The following is an 18,673-nucleotide window of genomic DNA, read 5'->3' on the forward strand; positions in this document are numbered from 1 at the left end:
AACATATGCAGCTCCCCTTGCAATGCAGGCTACCGAAATATCAGGCTTGCAAACATACGGTGTAATTCATTTCTATGAATTAAATCACAGAGATGTTCAATTGAGAACACTCTTTCACAATGAGCCTCTTTGGACCAAAGAATTCTATACAAGTTCCTTCAATCAATAGGCTCCCAATGATTAATGATCCAATTAACAAACCCGCATTTCCCTCATTCCACAAGAACATCAGAATGATCACACATGAGCAATTTGAATTAACTCATCTTATATAAAATCAAGCGTCTGACATGTATGTTTTACAAATCAATTGATCAAAACTCAGTACCAACCAGAAAAAGTTCTTGCGGTAAAAATTTAATGAGTTGTATAATCATCCTTCGCAATACATACCTTGCTTGGAATTATTTCTTATTCATCTCTGTAGAACTTCACTACTGCCAATGTGTGTGGACCTTTACAGAAAAAATTCATCCTTTCAAAATTTAGAAACATTTACAAATGACTTATAGCAACAATAGATTGCACTTACAGTAAAGATAAATTTTCCAGGACCATACACTTGAACAGTAAATTTATTTGCCTAGGTGTAACAACGTTAATAATTTTTTTGTAACACTTATCTTACCAAGGATAATGTGTTCCAACAGATGACTAATGGCTAGATGGAATTCGCCCCTAGATCCGTGTAGAGACAAAATAATTTGTTCAATGAAAGACTCAGACAAAAAAATTATACTACATTGATCCATGAATATTTGGCGACAGTTTTTAATTGCAGCAAACAGAAATCCCAGGAACATCAACATTATTGCCCTCCTCGTCTTCACAGACAACCTCCAAATCAATACAGTGACGACTGGAATGTTTTGACCACTTTCCTGTATCTTTCACGAGATCTATCACTTTCTTACTAAGCCTTTCCCTGTGCTTTGGAAACAATGCATTGTAAACTAAAACATCATCCCATGATATTACATAAACAGTTAAACCTTTGACTTCAAACCATCCTAGGAACTCTTGTATGGTCAAATTCTGTTGAATTATCCATCGATCCCAAACAGTCCAGCTAAGATTTCTGTGCTTTATTTTCTTGGGTGGAACAGGCTCAGCCATAGAGAATAGAGGCAGTGCCAAGTTTGCAAAAGTGTTGCGATACTTTTCAACACTATGGCCAGAAATAAGCTTGTAGAGTTCTAAGCATACTAAACCAGTTGCCATTGCAGTTGTAGTGGCAATAGCAGGAATAATCTTCCCAGCTATGATTTTAGCTTTTAACTTGTCCACCTCTGGAATGCTATAATTCCTTGCACGCATGTTAGCAAGTCCTAATATAAGATCCATATGATAGTTTGTATCATCATCCTGCAATTAACAGGTAAGAAAATAGAGTCAAGTACACATAATCATCTCTCTCCTTCCACACACACACACCCCTTCCTGCTTCCCTCTCGTGATCTCCTCTCCATCTGTATCTTTTCCTCTTCCCTCCCATCTAAATATGTTAAGAATTACAAGAAACAGAAAATATGAGTTTACAAAGAAATTGAGAAATGGAAAAACCTTTTCAAATAGGATTGGATTCATTTGAAATCCTGAAGGCAACAGTCTAACCCCTTCCTCTAGCATCTGAATCATATCCTCAGTATCTCCACTGTCATCTTTTTCCTTAGAATTAATATTTGTGGCACTTTCATCTGTCACAATTTTCACTCCCTTTTCTGGTTGGAAATCAGGAACCTGCACTTTGTCCACAACCTCTGCTAATTTATCTGAGTTGGTAGCCCATTCGGGGATTGGAATACCATAAGTTTGTGCTCGCAAAATTGAGGCTGCAGCAACAAATGAAAGGTGAGCAGGATCGCTGGATGTGAACTGCAGGGGATTGGGAAAGCGCTTAGGAGCAGCCCAGAATGGGGTATTTTCAGATGTCTTGGCATTCTTTGGAAATTGGTAGATAAGTAGCTTCACACAATTTGAAAAGTAGTCCTCAAATCTGAAAAGTTTCAGTTTCAATGATTTGTGAGGACCTCATTCAATAAAGCAAGCAGAAAAAAAGAATAAGCACCAAATACTTGTATAGCATAACAAACATCCAGCCTTACTTTCTTCTCGACCAAGCTACGCAATCTTCAAATGTCAAGCATCTTTCAAACACCAGACACTCAAGTATGCGTTCCAGAAGATTTCGAACCTGTGGATCACTTCTCAACCTAATAGATGTTATGAACTCTTTCGGATTAGAAAGGAATGCATTGACATCAGATGGTGTTTTCTCCAGCAGACCTTCAAACTCAGATCTTGCCCATGCAAGACAATGCTCAATATTATGTGGAAAGTAGTGAATAGTGCACATAGGCATCTGCTTCTCTGGAGGATCTCTTGAAGCTCCGTAGTTTTCAGTCAGATGAGGAATAATTACTTGTGTGTGGCACTTGGTTCCTAGGGTTCCGGATTCTAGCATTGGTTTCTGAAAATAGACACATCTGCGATCTACATAGATCCTTGCATCAATATTGTCAAGTGCACTTATAACAACTCCCAAATTCTCCCAGAATGTATCATCGAATATGTTCTCAGTGGCTGCAGACACACGGCTTTGCAATGCTTCAATCTGTAAACAGGGATTGATTTCAGTTGTTGCAGTTGCTGCAACTGTTGATTTAGCCTGACCAATGTTCCAGTCTCGGAAAAGGAACTGCCTGCTAAGGTTACTTTTCTCAATAACATCATCGTCTGTTATAGTTAACTTCCCTTGATTTCCACATGACACTCCCATTAGAGCTAAATTTTTTAAGAATTCACATCCCAGAGCCCCAGCTCCAACGACAAATATTTTGGCTCTCTCCAATTTCTGCTGCATCTCTCTTCCGAAAACAGAAATTTGAGCATCATATCGACAGTTTAAGGGCATAACATCTTCTGGCCCAATGGGACAACCAGGAAGAGACTCTATTGAATCAAAGTAAAAGAACTGCAAAACAGAGAACTTATATCAGGCCTTTTATACACCAATTTTAGCCTAAGAGGCCCATACAGAAACATAGCTGAGTCAAATGGCAGTTAGAGAACATAACTTGAATTTACACCTCATAAATGAGAATTAGAAAAGACTGCCAGTCACAGAAAACTACTTCTTTCATGAGATAATAAACGAGCAACAAGTTAGAGTTCAACAAGTTGTCCACTACCCATGAACAAAAATTCCAGAATATAAAAACTAAAAGTTTACAGACAGGATAAATTGTATTTCAACTTTACATATTCAAACACAAGCGCATCCTCAAATAAAGAACACAAAGAAGACAAATTAGATGCAGTCTAGAAAAGGCAGAAACAAAGCAGAGCAGTTGCAATAATTCTGATTTAGCCAAGGAAATAAAGTCAAACCAGCCACAATTTTTTTTTGAAGTACTAGTCTCCGAGAAGGAAAAGTTGTACAGAATACCCAAGTAAACAAAGAACCATTTCAAGCTCACAAGCACAAACAGAGAGACCTTGAATATCTATTATCTACAATAACCAAGGTGCAATATATAATGGCAATGGCAATGGCACGATAACATGATTATCTGCAATCAAATTGCACATACATATACTTTGTATAAAACTTTGATGAAAGCAGATCATAAAGGAGAAGCTATAAAATAATTTCTAAATTCTGAATTACTTTATATCAACTAAACTATAGAGCAATGCTAATCACCTGAAATATTGGATGAAACTTCCCTGTACAAGCTTTTATAACCTCTTGTCCAGTAATTCCACCAAACATTGCTGCCATGGGATTCAATACTGCATGGGAACCACTTGCAAATATTCTCAAAACATTTTCATCAAGTCTGTCCAATTTTCTGTCACTTGAAGTTTCATTATTAATTTTTGCAAATGACACTAACTTCGTAGCATCTTCCTCCGAAGCGGCAACAGGAAAGCGCCCAAATTCACTTACAAACTTGTCTAGAGCTTGAAATGCCAAGTGCAACAATGGAGAGCGATCAAACTTTGAGAAATCACTAATAAGAAATTCACCAGGATCTTTAAGTGCCTCCTTCAGTGTCTTAAAATGCAATGCCTTTGGTTGAAGTAACTCTGTTACAATTCCACCTTTCTCATAGGCACCAAAGTTTCTTGTGTCTTCCTCAAGAACAAATCCATATGGTTTTGAACTCCTTATCTTTCTTGGTTTTCCATCATTAAGTTCAGTCATACCTTCAACTTCAGTAAACACAACCAAATCTCCATCCTGGAAGTCCGGCCTCTCATCCTCAATCAATGAAACAATGGCAGGATCATCATTGGTAATGGATGCAACTATACCAGTGTGTGGCTCCTCACCCTTCACATCAAAAACGGTAAATTCAGGTCCAAAGTCACAAAACACACTTCCAAATAGCCCACGAATATCTGCCTTGATAAAGGGGATTGAAGGGTTGTGATTATGACAGTATTCACTAAATTCAATAGCTCTTTCATAGTCTATTTCTGTGAAAACTACTGCCTGCATAAAACCATCGGAGACGTATCAGCAAGCCATAATACAGAAGCCATCATTAACTGGAGATAAAGAAAAGATTTTCCAAAAACATGAAGATAAACACAAAGGTAATAGGAATGATCAAGAGCCAGATTGCTTGGTGCTCAAAGGAAAGAACACCCAAATAGATGTGTTTTCCTCATCTTAGAGAACATGAAAATAACACAAAAAAAGAGAGAAGGTGGAAAAGAACATTTCTAGAACAGATCAAGATCAGCCAATCATTATCTGACTACTCGTCTCTGCTCGGAAAAACAACTATTTGTTCTATTTGGATAGCAGTTAGTATATCAGTAAGTAGGCTTATGTTATTTGGTGTTGGACCAGGAATATGTTGATCATCTAGTATTACTGTAATCTATTTGAAAGTATTTGTCCACTCAACCAAATTGAGTTATTATATATTACACAATTCAGTCATCCTTGTGGTAATGACAATGCAGGACAGACATCATATCTAAAGCTAGAGACAGGTTTCTAAGTAGAATTTCATGTATTAAAAGAAGTGGACATGGGTAGTACACAATCCTAAACAGCTTCAAAATTTATTGTATACAAAGTTTCTGCAAAAGGAAACTATAAGAATCCTTTCACATTAGCCTTAATATCCCTACTTGTTCTCGTTTGATATTTTCCTATCTTTTTTCCAAATCATCTAAAGTGAAGTTGTCTTTAGAACTGATATATTAGCTCAAGAATTAAAGAAATTTAGACAACCACTTCTCTCACCCAATTAGCTCCTCAAGCTACAACAGTGCCTCAACTCAAAAAATACTGAAGAACCCACAACTTAAAGGATTTGAAGAACCAAGACACACAGAATTTTTTTAACATCACTGATTGTAAATATTCCTCACCTGAAAGTTAGACAACTGTTCTTTAGATATCTTTGAAGTCCATGTGAAAACAACAACAGAACTATTCAGCTCTTGCAACTTTTTTACAGAAGCAAGTGCTCTGTTCTTTCCTATATCATGTTCTGAAAATAAAAAATCGCTAGATAAGTCCCACATTTCAACAAACCCCTCATCATGTAATGTGACAGATTTCACACCAGCCAATATAAGGTTCTTTGCTGCAACATCCAAATGCCCCATGATCAGTAAGATAATATTGCAAAGTAATGATAGATAATATTTTCAACAGTAATACAAGAACCCTTTTGCATATAAAGTGAAGAAATTTTCAAATCCTTTGATTATGCACATATTGAGTGATCATACCAAACTGAGAACAAAAAGAAGATCATGAGTTATAATAAATAAGCTTATCCCCATCTCCTGAACATCAAACTCCTTGCACTTAAAAAATCCAAGTTCTAAATCTGGATTAAAGTACCACCATAAAATGCTCGTCTCCCAAACACAAAAACTATCGCTTAAAATATTCAAATTTTAGAACTCTATTAAAGTGCAACTAGAAAATACTATATTAGAATTAGCATCAGTCTAACTCCAAACATTTAACCTTCACTGGGAACTTTAAAATGTAGGAATGAAACTGTATCTCTGTACGGAAAGGGGGACTGTGATACATACCTACTTCAGCACCGAGCCCTTGTAGGCCAGATATTAGAACTTTTGCACCAAGCAGTCGCTGCATTGTTTCTCGTCCATAAACAGCCAGCTGTCTGCTATGTAAATTCTCATCAATATCAACATTCCCTTCGCCCACAATCTGATTGTCCCTGTTTGTAAAACCATGAATGCTGTCTATCTTTTGCCTTTTCAGTGAATTCTCGCTATCTTCCTCTACAGTGGAAACCAATCTCCTCATAGGAAGAATATAGTTCAACAAGCTGCCCACAAGCCCACCAATCAACATTAAGAGTGATGTAAACAATATCAGTAACGCAAACCATGACTGCTTCTCAATACTCATAAGCCACAATTCCATTTCTTTGTGCCAACAGAAAGCACATATGGGAGGCATCAATAATAATAACTTCATGAGAAAAAGCAATCCTCTACAAACCATTAACCCCCAAATACAATCTGAACCCACGCAAGGATTCAAAAGTTGGGATTAAATAAATCCTCCTATAATGGAGGTTCAGGATATCACGAAAACAGCCCTTCCACAAAAAAATGGATGATCAGATAATTGTAGAACAATCCTTCGACCAGATTGGATGCTGGGACCATAGAAGAAACGACCTTTTCCCTTCGAAATCGATGCTTATATAATGACAAAAACAAATAAAGGTCATCAAAGAAATAATCCTTCCAGTAAAATGCAGGTGCAGGCCATCAAAGTAATAATTTTTCCCTCAGCTGAAATTGCAGATCATCAAAGAAATGATTCCATAAAAATGGATTTACAGGTTATTGAATATAACAGCGCCTCCATAAAAATGAATGTTCAGCTTATCTATACGGGTGATCGTGTCTTGAAAATTGGAATTTAAATTTATCAAAGAAGCGTGATCGAAACGAAATTGGTTTTTGAAATTACCAGAGACAGTGATCAAGCAATAAAAATGGATTTTCAGATTATCTAGTTGATCATTCAAATAAATATGATTTAGAAAGTTACTGTAAAGACATAAAGGAAATCGGTACTCAAATTGACCAAGAGGGTGATCAAATAAAGAAAACAGGTATTGAAATTCATCAAATTGGGTGTTTAAGCTTGATGACATACCAGAGACCCTATATAAACAGGATGAGGAAGCGTGGTGGCGGACTCAATAAGTAAAGGTGGTGGCCTGCAGAATATGATTCCAAAGCAAAATCTTAATTTGAAAACAATGCATAGAATCAAAGCAAAAGAAAAAACATAAACCCATCTACAATCCATCTTGTCAACATGAAACAGATCCCAGCTATACACTGTAAGCATCTGCTTTACTACTCTCTTTTTAATTTTTCCTTATAATTTGGGGCAAGAAAGGAATCACAGACCTGGTACTGAAGAATCAACGTAGATTGATGATATTTACACTTCTGATTGTTAATATGGTATCTGCGTTGCCAAAAAAATAAGGTTCCGCGGTAATGAGAAGACTTAAGCCCTGGTGAAAGCTATAAACCTTTTCAAAACCCCCCACATCTGAGCTGTATTTCAAAACAAATTTCTCACCCTCGCTTTTATCCTGAAGTGAATTCATTGTCTACTAGTTTTCCTTATATTACCACGCATGGAAATTGAAGTTGGGGGGCTCTATACAAGGAAAAGGACTAAAATCCAATTTCAAAAGAGAATTATCATCATCATGATTTCTTTATACAATCCACCACCAGCCTTTCAATTCAGATGTTTAGTAGTTTGCAATGTGAAATTAATGCTGCTTCGGAAGGTGTTGATGTTTTTGCTGTGGTTGGTCAATGTGTCTACTGTCCTAATAGAGATTGGCATTTACCCTCGCATGCAAGAATTATGTGACTATAAAGATGATGAAGACTACAACAAAACAAAATAAAAAAGCACATATATAGGTGCAAGGAAAGAATTTCTTTAATAAGAACTAAAGAAAGTTAAAAAGTGGTAATATAAATATCTTTAGTTTTATAGACTATTTTGTCTGATTGATATTATTAAAAATAAAAATATTCTTATCTTAGTGAAGAAGCTTATGTCTAATATCTTATACATACTTTTTAAATATATATTTATTATTTGAATATAACTTTATGTATTGATTTTTATATTATATAAATATTTTTTCTTTTTTGTCAGTAAATGTTAGAGAATAATGTAATTTCAACTCTATTTTATTTGTTACATATTTTAAATTTTTGAATTTGTCTACTAAAATTATTATTCACAAATCTTATTCAAGATTAATGTAAGATTATTCCAAATTAAATTTAAATATAAGAAAGTCAACTCCAAATTTTCAAACTTGATTTTTCTAAACATCCATGTTCCTTTTTCTTATCAATAGTTATAAAAAATAAATTATTTCAAATTAGATGATATATATAAAGGTGTGCTTTAATTTATTTTAATGTCATTTAATATTTATATCCAACATCATTCATTATGTATCCATATAAAAATAAATCTTGAGCATCATCATTACATCATTTTAAGTTGTGTGTGTCAAGATGTATTGAAGAGTTGAATTTTTTTAATTTAATATTTTTCATTAAAGTTGAATGATGAAAAAATTAAAAGTCTCAATACATCTCAGTGTATTTTTTATAGATTGGATACACGCTAGTAGCTTTTTGTTACACACATAAAGATTGAATAAATTGATATGATTAGGGTTAGCATTTAGGGCTTGGGTTTATATCATGGTTAGGTTAACATTAGTTTTAGTGTTTGATTAAGTATTAGGGTTTAGCATTAGTATTAGGTTTATGGTCATGGTTAGGATTTACTGTCAAAGTGAGAATTATGTATAGGGGTTGCATCAAATTTAGGGCAAGGGTTAAAATTATAGTTAACAATTATAAATTGTTTAAGCTTTAGATGGATTATGCTTAGTGTTTTAGTAGCTTTTACATAATGGTTAGAATTATGCTTAAAATAAGGGATTAAGTTAGAAATATAGTTAGGTTTAGCAGCATTATTAGGTTAGGCTATGAGTACAATAATGGTTAGGGTTTGGATTAGGGTTCTAATTATAATTTGGTTAGGGTTTAGGTTTAGGATTGATATTGTGGTTATATTTAGGGTTTACATAATTTTTAGGACTAGGGTAAGGTACACCGCCATATAGAAATATTTTTTCCCTAGATGTGTCACTTTTAGTTGGTGTCACATGGCCTTAACTATTACTTCTCCCTAATATATGTACTGAGATCCCTCTATGATTAATTGCACAAAAAATGTACAATCATTTGGTAAATAGGTGTGTTTGAGAGCCTTCTTTTACCCTATGCAATAACACCACTAAATCCCTCACGTAGGATTTCATATGCTTCTGAGCGAGAGGCTGTGACAACTTGGAACTACCTTTTTGAAACTTAAGTAAACAATTTCTAGCTATAACACTTTTGTGTTTATCAACACACTCATTGAACCTAGCAATGGAAAGGAAAGGGGTAAATTTTGAAGTTTCCTACTAAGGTATCTCAAATACAAATGCAATGGTTTCTTTGTCAACTGATATTAGAATCCCCCCATCATCCTTTCGAATACACTAGTGTCTAACATCACATTTTTTGATATATTTTTGATAATTAATGGGCATCAAATGGTAGGAGGAAATGTGACAACTTCAACTAGGCTGCTCTTTGTATTCTCTTTCATAAAAGGTTCATCAGCTTATTTTACCAGTCTTTCCTTTAAACCTTCTTGGTCATACTACATGAGGGTGGTATCTCCTTGTATGGTGCTTTCACATACTAAACTAGCTGCATCATCAAAAAATATGAAAGGAAAACGTCATGTTGATAGTCTATTTTAGGTTAACTAGAAGACAATATTTCTTTAAAACATTGGAATTAATGTAAATTATTGATAGGAAAAAGTTTTTAACACTCACCTTTCAAGTTGAAAATATTTACAACCCCTGTGCATGCATAACCAACATTTACCTTCACCTCTCCACTTCAAATTGGCAACTTTAATTAATTAATTAATCTTTACAATTCGAAACACTCATAGCGGATGAAATCTTGGAATTACTTACACTATATCTTAACTCATGTTGATTGACCATGGCATGACATCCTTGTGATTTGGGAATTTAATATCTGACACATCATGATGTAACCTTACTTACCAATTATTACATCTACCTATGCCAACTTACCAATTTATAATTACTTCAAGGTTATAGGAATATTCCTTTAAATAGCCAATGCCCTTTTAAATTTCCCATAAAGTCACCCATTCTGAAGATTATGTACCACCTCAAGTACCAAATGAACCTATTTGAACCTTTAAAAATGTATTTCATCAAGGTTCATGTTCCTCTCCAAAGTACATGCACTCTTTAAAATATCAAAATCGGGTGAATACATATCAACACATGCCCATGTGAATTGATGGTGGGACTAGTAGTGTGTGAACTTTAAACCTTGATGAACCAAAGTAAGCCCACTTTGAAATGGTTTGACATAGTTCTTTCCAAATCAAAAGGTTTCATTGGGTTTAAGTGGTTTAAGGACATGTACCACTGTAATCACCTAAAAATGGTCATCTAGACTATTAGCCCCCTTCTCAGCATTTTGGCTAATTTAATTTAATCACTTACCTAGGCCAAATTGTTAATAATCAATTTATTTGATTATAACCTATAGTTTGACTATGCTATCCTAAGTTCATTATTTGATTAAAAGAACATGTCCCCTTTAATTAAATAAAGCACCCCATTCTTCTAACCCACTTAAAGTGCACACATAAAGTCCTTTTTCTATTTTACAATTAAAAGAAAAGGTTTGTGAGACTTTTGTTTTATATGACAAGTCAACTTATATTCTATTGGTTGACTTGTGTGTGCACATGGATCACTCCTCTTTTCAAATTCCACCGTTGATCATCCACCATCTCCATCTTGATCTCTATTGTCCATACGACTTTAAAAGGGAGAGAGCTTTCCCCCTCAAAGGATCCATCCATCTTTTGAATATTTTTATGCTGCAGGTTTTCTAACAGGTTTCTTTGGAGCTTTGTGGAGAACTTCTCATTTCTTGTCTCATTCTCTCATTCCATCATATTAGCATAAGATCACATGGCATTCTTAGCATAGTTGCATGTTAGTTTAGCTTTGATTCTTGCAATAATCTCACATAGTTTAAATAATGGTATTGTAACACTCTCATTCACATTCTAGCATAGTTGCATCTTGCATTTCCATTCAAGTTTAGTCTTCCATCTTGCATTTCATCTTTGAGGAACTCATTGTAGACACTTGCATTCTTGCTCTTGTCTCAAAGAACCTCTCGTTGCATGGTTTACTAGCAAGAAGCACATTTCTAAGGCTTGGCTGAGAGCCTTCATGCTTGAATACTAGCTTCTTGCACTCCGTGGATAGGGAGCTCTAAGCCGGCATCCGAACATTCCAACTCATGGAATCATTTGGATAGAATGGTTTAGAGTGTGACACTTTCGAGTGTACAACCACAAACTCAACAAATTTGAAAGTGTAATAAGTGTTGAGTGGAGGGGGTTAACCAATATGAACTTTATGATTTGTGTGAACCACAATGAACCTAACTTTCAAACAAATGAACCATGTTGAACTCCTTTAAATCTCTTCAAACCAAGATGAACCCGTAAGGACAAGAATTTTCTTTGGGAACTTTAGGGGTCAAAATTTTAGGAGTACACAATAATGGTGGTAATGAGGTAATGATATTAACATGGAAACATGAAACAATGAGTCTTTGTTCACCTTATATATTGCTCTAATTTCTTCAATTGCAACAACTTTGCTAACACAAGGAGGAGGCAAGGATCTTAGTATCTTTTAAATGATTTCATCTTCATATGTTGTTTCACCAACACATCTAATTCCATGGATAAGCTTTATCACATATTTCACAAAGGAGCTATTGCTCTTATCTTCACTTATCCTAAAAAAATCAATATTTCTTTTCAAACTTTTCTACTTCACTTTCTTAACATATGATGCAAGGAATGAGGGGAAGAAATCTACTCCCAAGTTTCCATTTCTTACAGTTACACATGAAAGCCAACCAATATAGGAGAAACCACAAGAAGTTATAGAGATATCAATGTAGAGATGATGAGATTGTCTTCATTCAACATGCCAGGCATAAGGCCTACCTAGTTGTAGCCATATACTTTTAATTTATAATTTGTGAGCTTAGAATCTTGGGCTTATAGAGCCAAATCTTTTTTGTTTCCTTATTTCCAACTCCATTCTACTTTTCCTAATCCTATATTTCTAATTATATAGTTAGCAAGACCACAAGTCAGCCTATTAGGCAGTTTATTACAAAATATAGGTCCTACCCCCAAAGGAAAAATTAGAGACCTTACAATTTAGTAATTTAATTTATGTGGGGATAAAGATAGGTCCACACATGATCCAAGAAGCCAACCCTAAGGCCACAGAAAACCTTAATGCCAAACAAAACCTCACTAAAGCCAAACCTATACATTACTCAAGCCACCAGGAAATAAGCACACCCCAAAGAAATAGAAGGATAACTCCTACACATGATGGAATTTCTACGAGCTTAGGTACAAGATCCACAATAGGTCCTCATTAAGCATCTAACGATGCGGAAAGAGAAAATATGAATAGAAAAGGTCATTCCTCAAAAAGTAGTCCTCAAAAAGCAGATGGGAACAACAAACAAGAAATCTTTTTTGGTTGATACAAGATTGCCAAAGTTTCCAAGATGCTCTTGCATTAGATATAGGAGGTAAATCAAGACTGATGTGCACATCAGGAAGCCATGATGGTTTAAGAAGTATCATAAATATCCATCTCAACTTGAGATATCCACAAACTATCTTCAATAAATTTATTTTTCCACTGAACTAAGTACTCCTTGTAATCCTTTCATCTGGTGCTTTTACTAACTTTGGTATCCAAGATTCTGTCGTTTCCCTCTGTCTTCTTCTTAGGATAACCAAATTTTATTAGATGTCTCTTCATCAAATTTATAATACACAAGGATGTTTGAAATATTGAACACATGTGAAATATCCATATCCTCAAGAAATTCAATTTCAAAAGCATTACCACTGTGATGTTTCTTCAAGATCTTACAAGGCCATATTTCTTCATCTTCAACTTATTGTATGTACTAGCTGGGAAACAATTCTTCTTCAAATGTACCATCACCCCATCTCCAACCTCAAAAGTCTTATGTCTTCTCTTCTTATCTACTATATCTTTATATCCTTGATTAGTCTCATGTAGATTGATCTTTGATTCTTTATGAAAAATTTTCATAAAGTCCACAAATTCCTTTACTTTAGCACTATTCTTCACTTTGGTATCCAATTTCCTCAACTCAGTAGTTCCTCTAAGACTCGTGTCATTCACAATCTCAAAAGGAGTCTTCTTACTACGTTGATGGATTGACCAAGGGATTTATGGTTACCCCCCCTCCCCCCACATTCCTAGAACACCAAGCAAGAAATCATGCTTTCTTCAAACAAATTTGAACTATTGATCAATATTGATCTTGAGCACTAAGTGTGATCTCAATCAATACCAAATCACACCTAAAACAAACTAGTGAATTGAATGGGTCAAGTGCACGGCTTGAAGCCATCATTTTTATTTATTGAGGATAGATGTTTTGAGAAGTATGTTGGAGCATTGCCCCTTTCCTCTACCAATTTGACCAAACAAAAGAAAGCATGAAAAAATTCTCTATTTGATAGTGGTTCATTCTGTCTATTTTATTTTACTAAATTGTTATATGAAAACTCTTCTTATTCCAAAACCAAGTCCTAATTAGAATTTTACCTCTAATCAAACATCTCAAAACATTACCCAAACTTATGCTCATAAATTCATTATTTTCGTCAATCTGTGGATGACATGTAGAACTAAAATTGAGTTCAATATTCAACTTCTTCCAAAGCGTTCTCCAAAAATAACCAGTATACTTATTATCTTTGTCAAAAATTATAGTCTTAGGCAATCCATGAAGTCTCACAATCTCTCTGAAAAATAAGTTTGCTTTGTATATTGCATCTAATGTCTTCTTACAAGGTATGAAATGTGCTATTTTAGAAAAAAATTCAACCAGGTCACAAAGATAGAGTCATTACCTCTGTGAGTTCTAGGTAGTCCAAGAACAAAATACATACTGGTAGCTTCTCAAGGCTTACTATGAATAGTAAAAGGTGTATACAATCCAACATATTGATTACTTCCTTTAGCTACTTGACAAATTCTACAACTCTTCACCATTTTTTGAATATCCTTATATATGTGGCCAAAAATATCTTTCAGAAATCAACTACATTGTTTTCTCAATCCCAAGATGTACTATAAGTCCTCAACTATGTTTATCCTTAATGATATTATCTTGCATAAATATACGTGATTGAATTCCTTTAAACAACATATCTTCTTGAATAAAATAATCAACCCACTTGTCCTATTCATTTGTTATGCCATTCTTACAAACTTTCCAAGGTTTTGCAAAATCAATGTCAATTTCGTACTAGTTCTTTAAATCTTCAAACCCAAGCACTTCAACTCTCATCTATGTAAAAAAACCTCTTTTTCTCAATGCATCTACTACCTAATTTGACAATTTACTTTTATGTTTCAACAAAAAAGAAATGTTTGCAAGTATTCAACCCACTTCTTATGTCTTTGATTCAACTTGCCTTGACTTCCCAAATACTGTAAAGCTTTATGATCAATGTACAACACAAATTCTCTAGGTATTAAGTAATGTCTATATTTCTTCAAAGCTTGAATAATTGCATAAAAAAATTTATCATAGACTAAATATTTATTGTTAGCATCATTCAATTTCTCACTATAGAGACTTATATGCTTACCCTCTTGACTTAAAATAGTGCCAATGGCATTCTCACTAGCATCCTAGTCAACCTGAAAAACTTTGTTAAAATTAGGTAAAGCAAGCACATGTAATTTTGTGACCTTTTCCTTTAATGTTTCGAAGCTTCTATTTTCTCCATGTGTCTGTTTGAATTCTTGTTTATCACGTCTCATTGTATATGTCATCGCATTACATACTGAACTAAAATTTATGATAAACTTTCTAAAGAAAATTTCTAAGACATGAAATGATCTAACTTCTCCAACATTCTCAAGTGTAGGCCAATCAAGAATGACTTTCATTTTTAGGATCCATCTTCAATCCATTAGCAAGGATTACAAAACCAAGATACACATTCTCATCCCTCATGAAAGAGTAATTCTTCAAATTTATTGACAACGTCTCTTCATTTGACCTCTGCAACACATGTCTGATATGCATTAGGTATTCCTCTTTAGTCTTATTTTGATTAATATGTCATAAGGTATACAATCATAAACTTACTTGAAAAATTCATCAAAACCACATTCATAAAAGTACTGGGTGCACTGGTTAAACCAAAATGCATAACCAACCACTCATACAAACCTTCATTAATCTTAACATAAATCTTTCATTCATTCCCTTCTCTGATCCTAATCTAATGATAGCCACTTTTAAAATAAACCTTTGTAAATACTTTACTCCACTCAATCTATCCATAAAGTCATCCATCCTAAGAAACAAAAACCTATACTTTACTATTATTCAATTTATAGCTCTAGAACTAGTGCATGTTCTCCATTCACCATTCTTCTTAGGTTCTAATACAAAAGTTACTACACAAGAAAACTTTCTCTAATCAAACCTTTCTCAAGTGATTCTTTCACTTGCGTGTTCAATTCTTCATTCTTTGTAGGTGTCAATCTATGTGGTATTTTATTAAGTAAAATAGCTCTAGGTATCAAACAGATATATGACTTATACTTCTTATAGGGGGTAATCCACTAGGTACATTATTTAGAAATAATATCTTGAAATTCAATCAATAGAGATCTAACCTTAGGTGCATGCTCAAGTTCATCTTGTTTGTCAGTCTTTCTAGGGATTAAAGCAAGACAAATATTTTGTTTTTTCATGTCTTTCACAAACTAATTTTCTTCAACCAAGGAAACTCTTATAGTGGTACAATGATTTTCCTCAAACTTCTCTAACAAAGGTAACAATATTTTCTTCTTTCCATTAGCCCAATAGTATACTGATTCAATCTACCATAATGTAAAGTTTTTCTATCAGAGTACCAAGGTCTTCCCAAAATAATATAACAACAATCCATAGGCATGATATCACACAAAAATTCATCAAAATAATTACCAATCTTGAACTTCACAAGGCATTGTTCACTTACCTATAATTTATGCTCATCCTTGATCCAAGTAATGTGATAAGGGTTAGTGTGTCTCAACCTCCACAACTTTTATTTAGATGCCAACTCTTTATATACCAGATTGTTTGAACTTCCACTATTTTTTATTAAGTAAAACAGGTTTTTTACTAGGGTTCCTGAAACCCACTAGTTAAAAACAAAATACTAGTAAAAGTTCAAGTCTAGCATCAAAGCAACAAAAAAAAATAACAAGCCATACCCGGTCATCATAAGTAGACAAAATACATATAACCAAAAGCTAGGGTATAGACAAAAAACTAGGAGCACCAATCAGGGCACCATTTCTTTGACCAGCTCCACATTCTTGAGCTCCAGCTGTCCCATGGCCTAAGCCTTGTTAGTCTTCGATTGACTATCATCCAGAGATACCTCCTCCTCCCTCTTCCTCTTTTCCAATCTCCTTTTGTTTGGGCTCTCAACCTACAAAGAATCATCTTCATCAGCTGCCCTTGTTTCTTCTTTATCCTTATCCTCCTTCCCCTTTTTACTTTCCTCCATCATTGAATGTAGTTGAATGATATTATCATTAAGACCTTTTATAATGTTGAGGCTCTAGTTAGCCAAGCTATGAAGAGAGCTCTCCGTCCTTTCCACTCTTTTTTCAATCTCAGAAACCCTTGCATCTAACTTGCTAATTTTGACATTCCTATCCCACCCTTCTGGCCTTTCCTATCCTTGCATCATGAACTTAATCTCTTCAATTTCATGGAAAATCCATTTAATGGACTAGAAATTGTCCACCAAATTTTTGTGGGAATTTTTTAGGAGGTTCATCCCTATTTCCATCATATTATCACTTAGAATCACCAAAGGCAAATCTGTGAGCTCCTTTAACTGAATTTTTCCATCCCTTCCCTCCAAAACCTCTAGGTGGATATGCTCTCTAACTAGACCTATTTTTATAGTGCTAGAATGAAAGTTCCTCCATGCAGTTTTCCTTCCCTTTACAACAAGAGTAACTGTGGTTTTAGCCAAACCATCTTCCTCTTTTCTCTCTTCTTGAGCTTCAATATTGATCTCCTTACCCTTGTTAAGTGCCTTCTCAACTTCCTTCTCACCACCTCTTCTCCTTTTGACTAGGTTGTCATCCTTCTTGCTTACTTGAGCCTTACTAGTGCCCACCTCTTTCACGTTACCCTCCTTATCTGTGTCCATTCCCTCTTCCTCATCATTGTAATCCTCCTTTGAGTTTACCTCTTGCTTTATCCTTCTCTCTATTCCTTTCCTAGACTTCTTTTTCTTCTTCCTACCCATATCCTTCATGATTTTAGCCACCTTATCTTCTCTGAGTGTATACCTACACTATCCTCTATTTTTGAAGGAAGGTAAGAGCTCTCTATTTCCTCTAAATTCTGGGCAACATCCCTTTTGCATGTTTGAGCTTTTAAACGCTCATATATGAGTAATAACAAACCCTCATGGAAGGTAGGATTAGCGTACGTTTTCTTCTTAAAATCCATGATACTCTTATTTGCAGAGAAAAATAGGTAGAAAGGGATGGAGATTTTTGTGCCATACTTGAAGAGGTTTAGGATAACAAAATGATGGGTTCGAATCCTATCAAACCTTGTGTCAAATGTAATGCAAGATATTGTAATGCCCCACAAAGGGATCAAAAAGAATTAACCTAAAGTTTACTAAGTTTGCCAAACATTTTTTTTTTAAAGAAAGAATAACATACACATCAATCATAAAGTAGTGGAAGCAATAACATACAATCATACATAAACAAACATAACAGATTACATTCTTTAAGGATCCCAAGATGTTGAGTCACATTTAAATTTAATTACTACCAAGTCTAACAAATATCACATCCACATTAAAGAATAATTATAAGTCCAAGTCCATTTAAATAATATACATTTGTTTTGAATTCCACTTGGCAATAAAATTTGGAATGCACAATCATCCACTGTGCATCTCACAAGGTATGAAAGGCTAAAAGAATATAGATTTATAAAAATAGATTACATCATTCCTTTCAGATCCATGAAACAAATTACAATACAATAAGTGAAATCATCCATCATAAATATATAATCATCTATCATAATACATAAAGATAGATTGAAAGAAAATTTAGACAAAGAACTCTAGCCACGGCATCAACGGACAGATCTCAATGGTAAGAATAAAAAGCACTACTACCTGACCATGTGGTAACCCAAAAAGGCCCACTCCCACCGCACTAAGGAGATAGTCTCAAGTCCCAAACAAGATATCAATCCAAATATCAAAAGTAATCCCTAAGTCCAGGAAACACTAAAAGCAATCTAACTCAAAGGTTCCAAAATAAATCGACAT

General features: G+C 34.5%; 1 protein-coding gene across 3 annotated transcripts; it reads right to left on the minus strand.

The window, feature by feature from the left end:
* Positions 1-557: 557 nt before the first annotated feature.
* LOC149549422 (ubiquitin-activating enzyme E1 2-like) lies at positions 558-7,673 on the minus strand. 3 transcript variants are annotated; one of them, XM_089792803.1, is made up of 8 exons: positions 7,441-7,673; positions 7,181-7,244; positions 6,076-6,335; positions 5,395-5,612; positions 3,707-4,501; positions 2,106-2,974; positions 1,564-1,996; positions 558-1,365 (listed from the first exon to the last, which is right to left on the minus strand). In XM_089792803.1, exons 3-8 carry the CDS (start codon positions 6,311-6,313, stop codon positions 772-774), a joined length of 3,147 nt encoding a protein of 1,048 aa, XP_089648929.1. In that variant the 5' UTR covers positions 6,314-6,335; positions 7,181-7,244; positions 7,441-7,673; the 3' UTR covers positions 558-771. The 3 variants fall into 3 exon arrangements, with proteins under 3 accessions (XP_089648929.1, XP_089648930.1, XP_089648928.1); XM_089792804.1 differs by lacking the exon at positions 7,181-7,244 and having other exon boundaries at positions 7,441-7,634; XM_089792802.1 differs by lacking the exons at positions 7,181-7,244; positions 7,441-7,673 and having other exon boundaries at positions 6,076-6,648.
* Positions 7,674-18,673: the final 11,000 nt, after the last annotated feature.

Source organism: Cupressus sempervirens, chromosome 7 (assembly GCF_028749045.1).
Source record: "Cupressus sempervirens isolate cs-2001-9-10 chromosome 7, ASM2874904v1, whole genome shotgun sequence".
Lineage (NCBI taxonomy): Eukaryota > Viridiplantae > Streptophyta > Pinopsida > Cupressales > Cupressaceae > Cupressus > Cupressus sempervirens.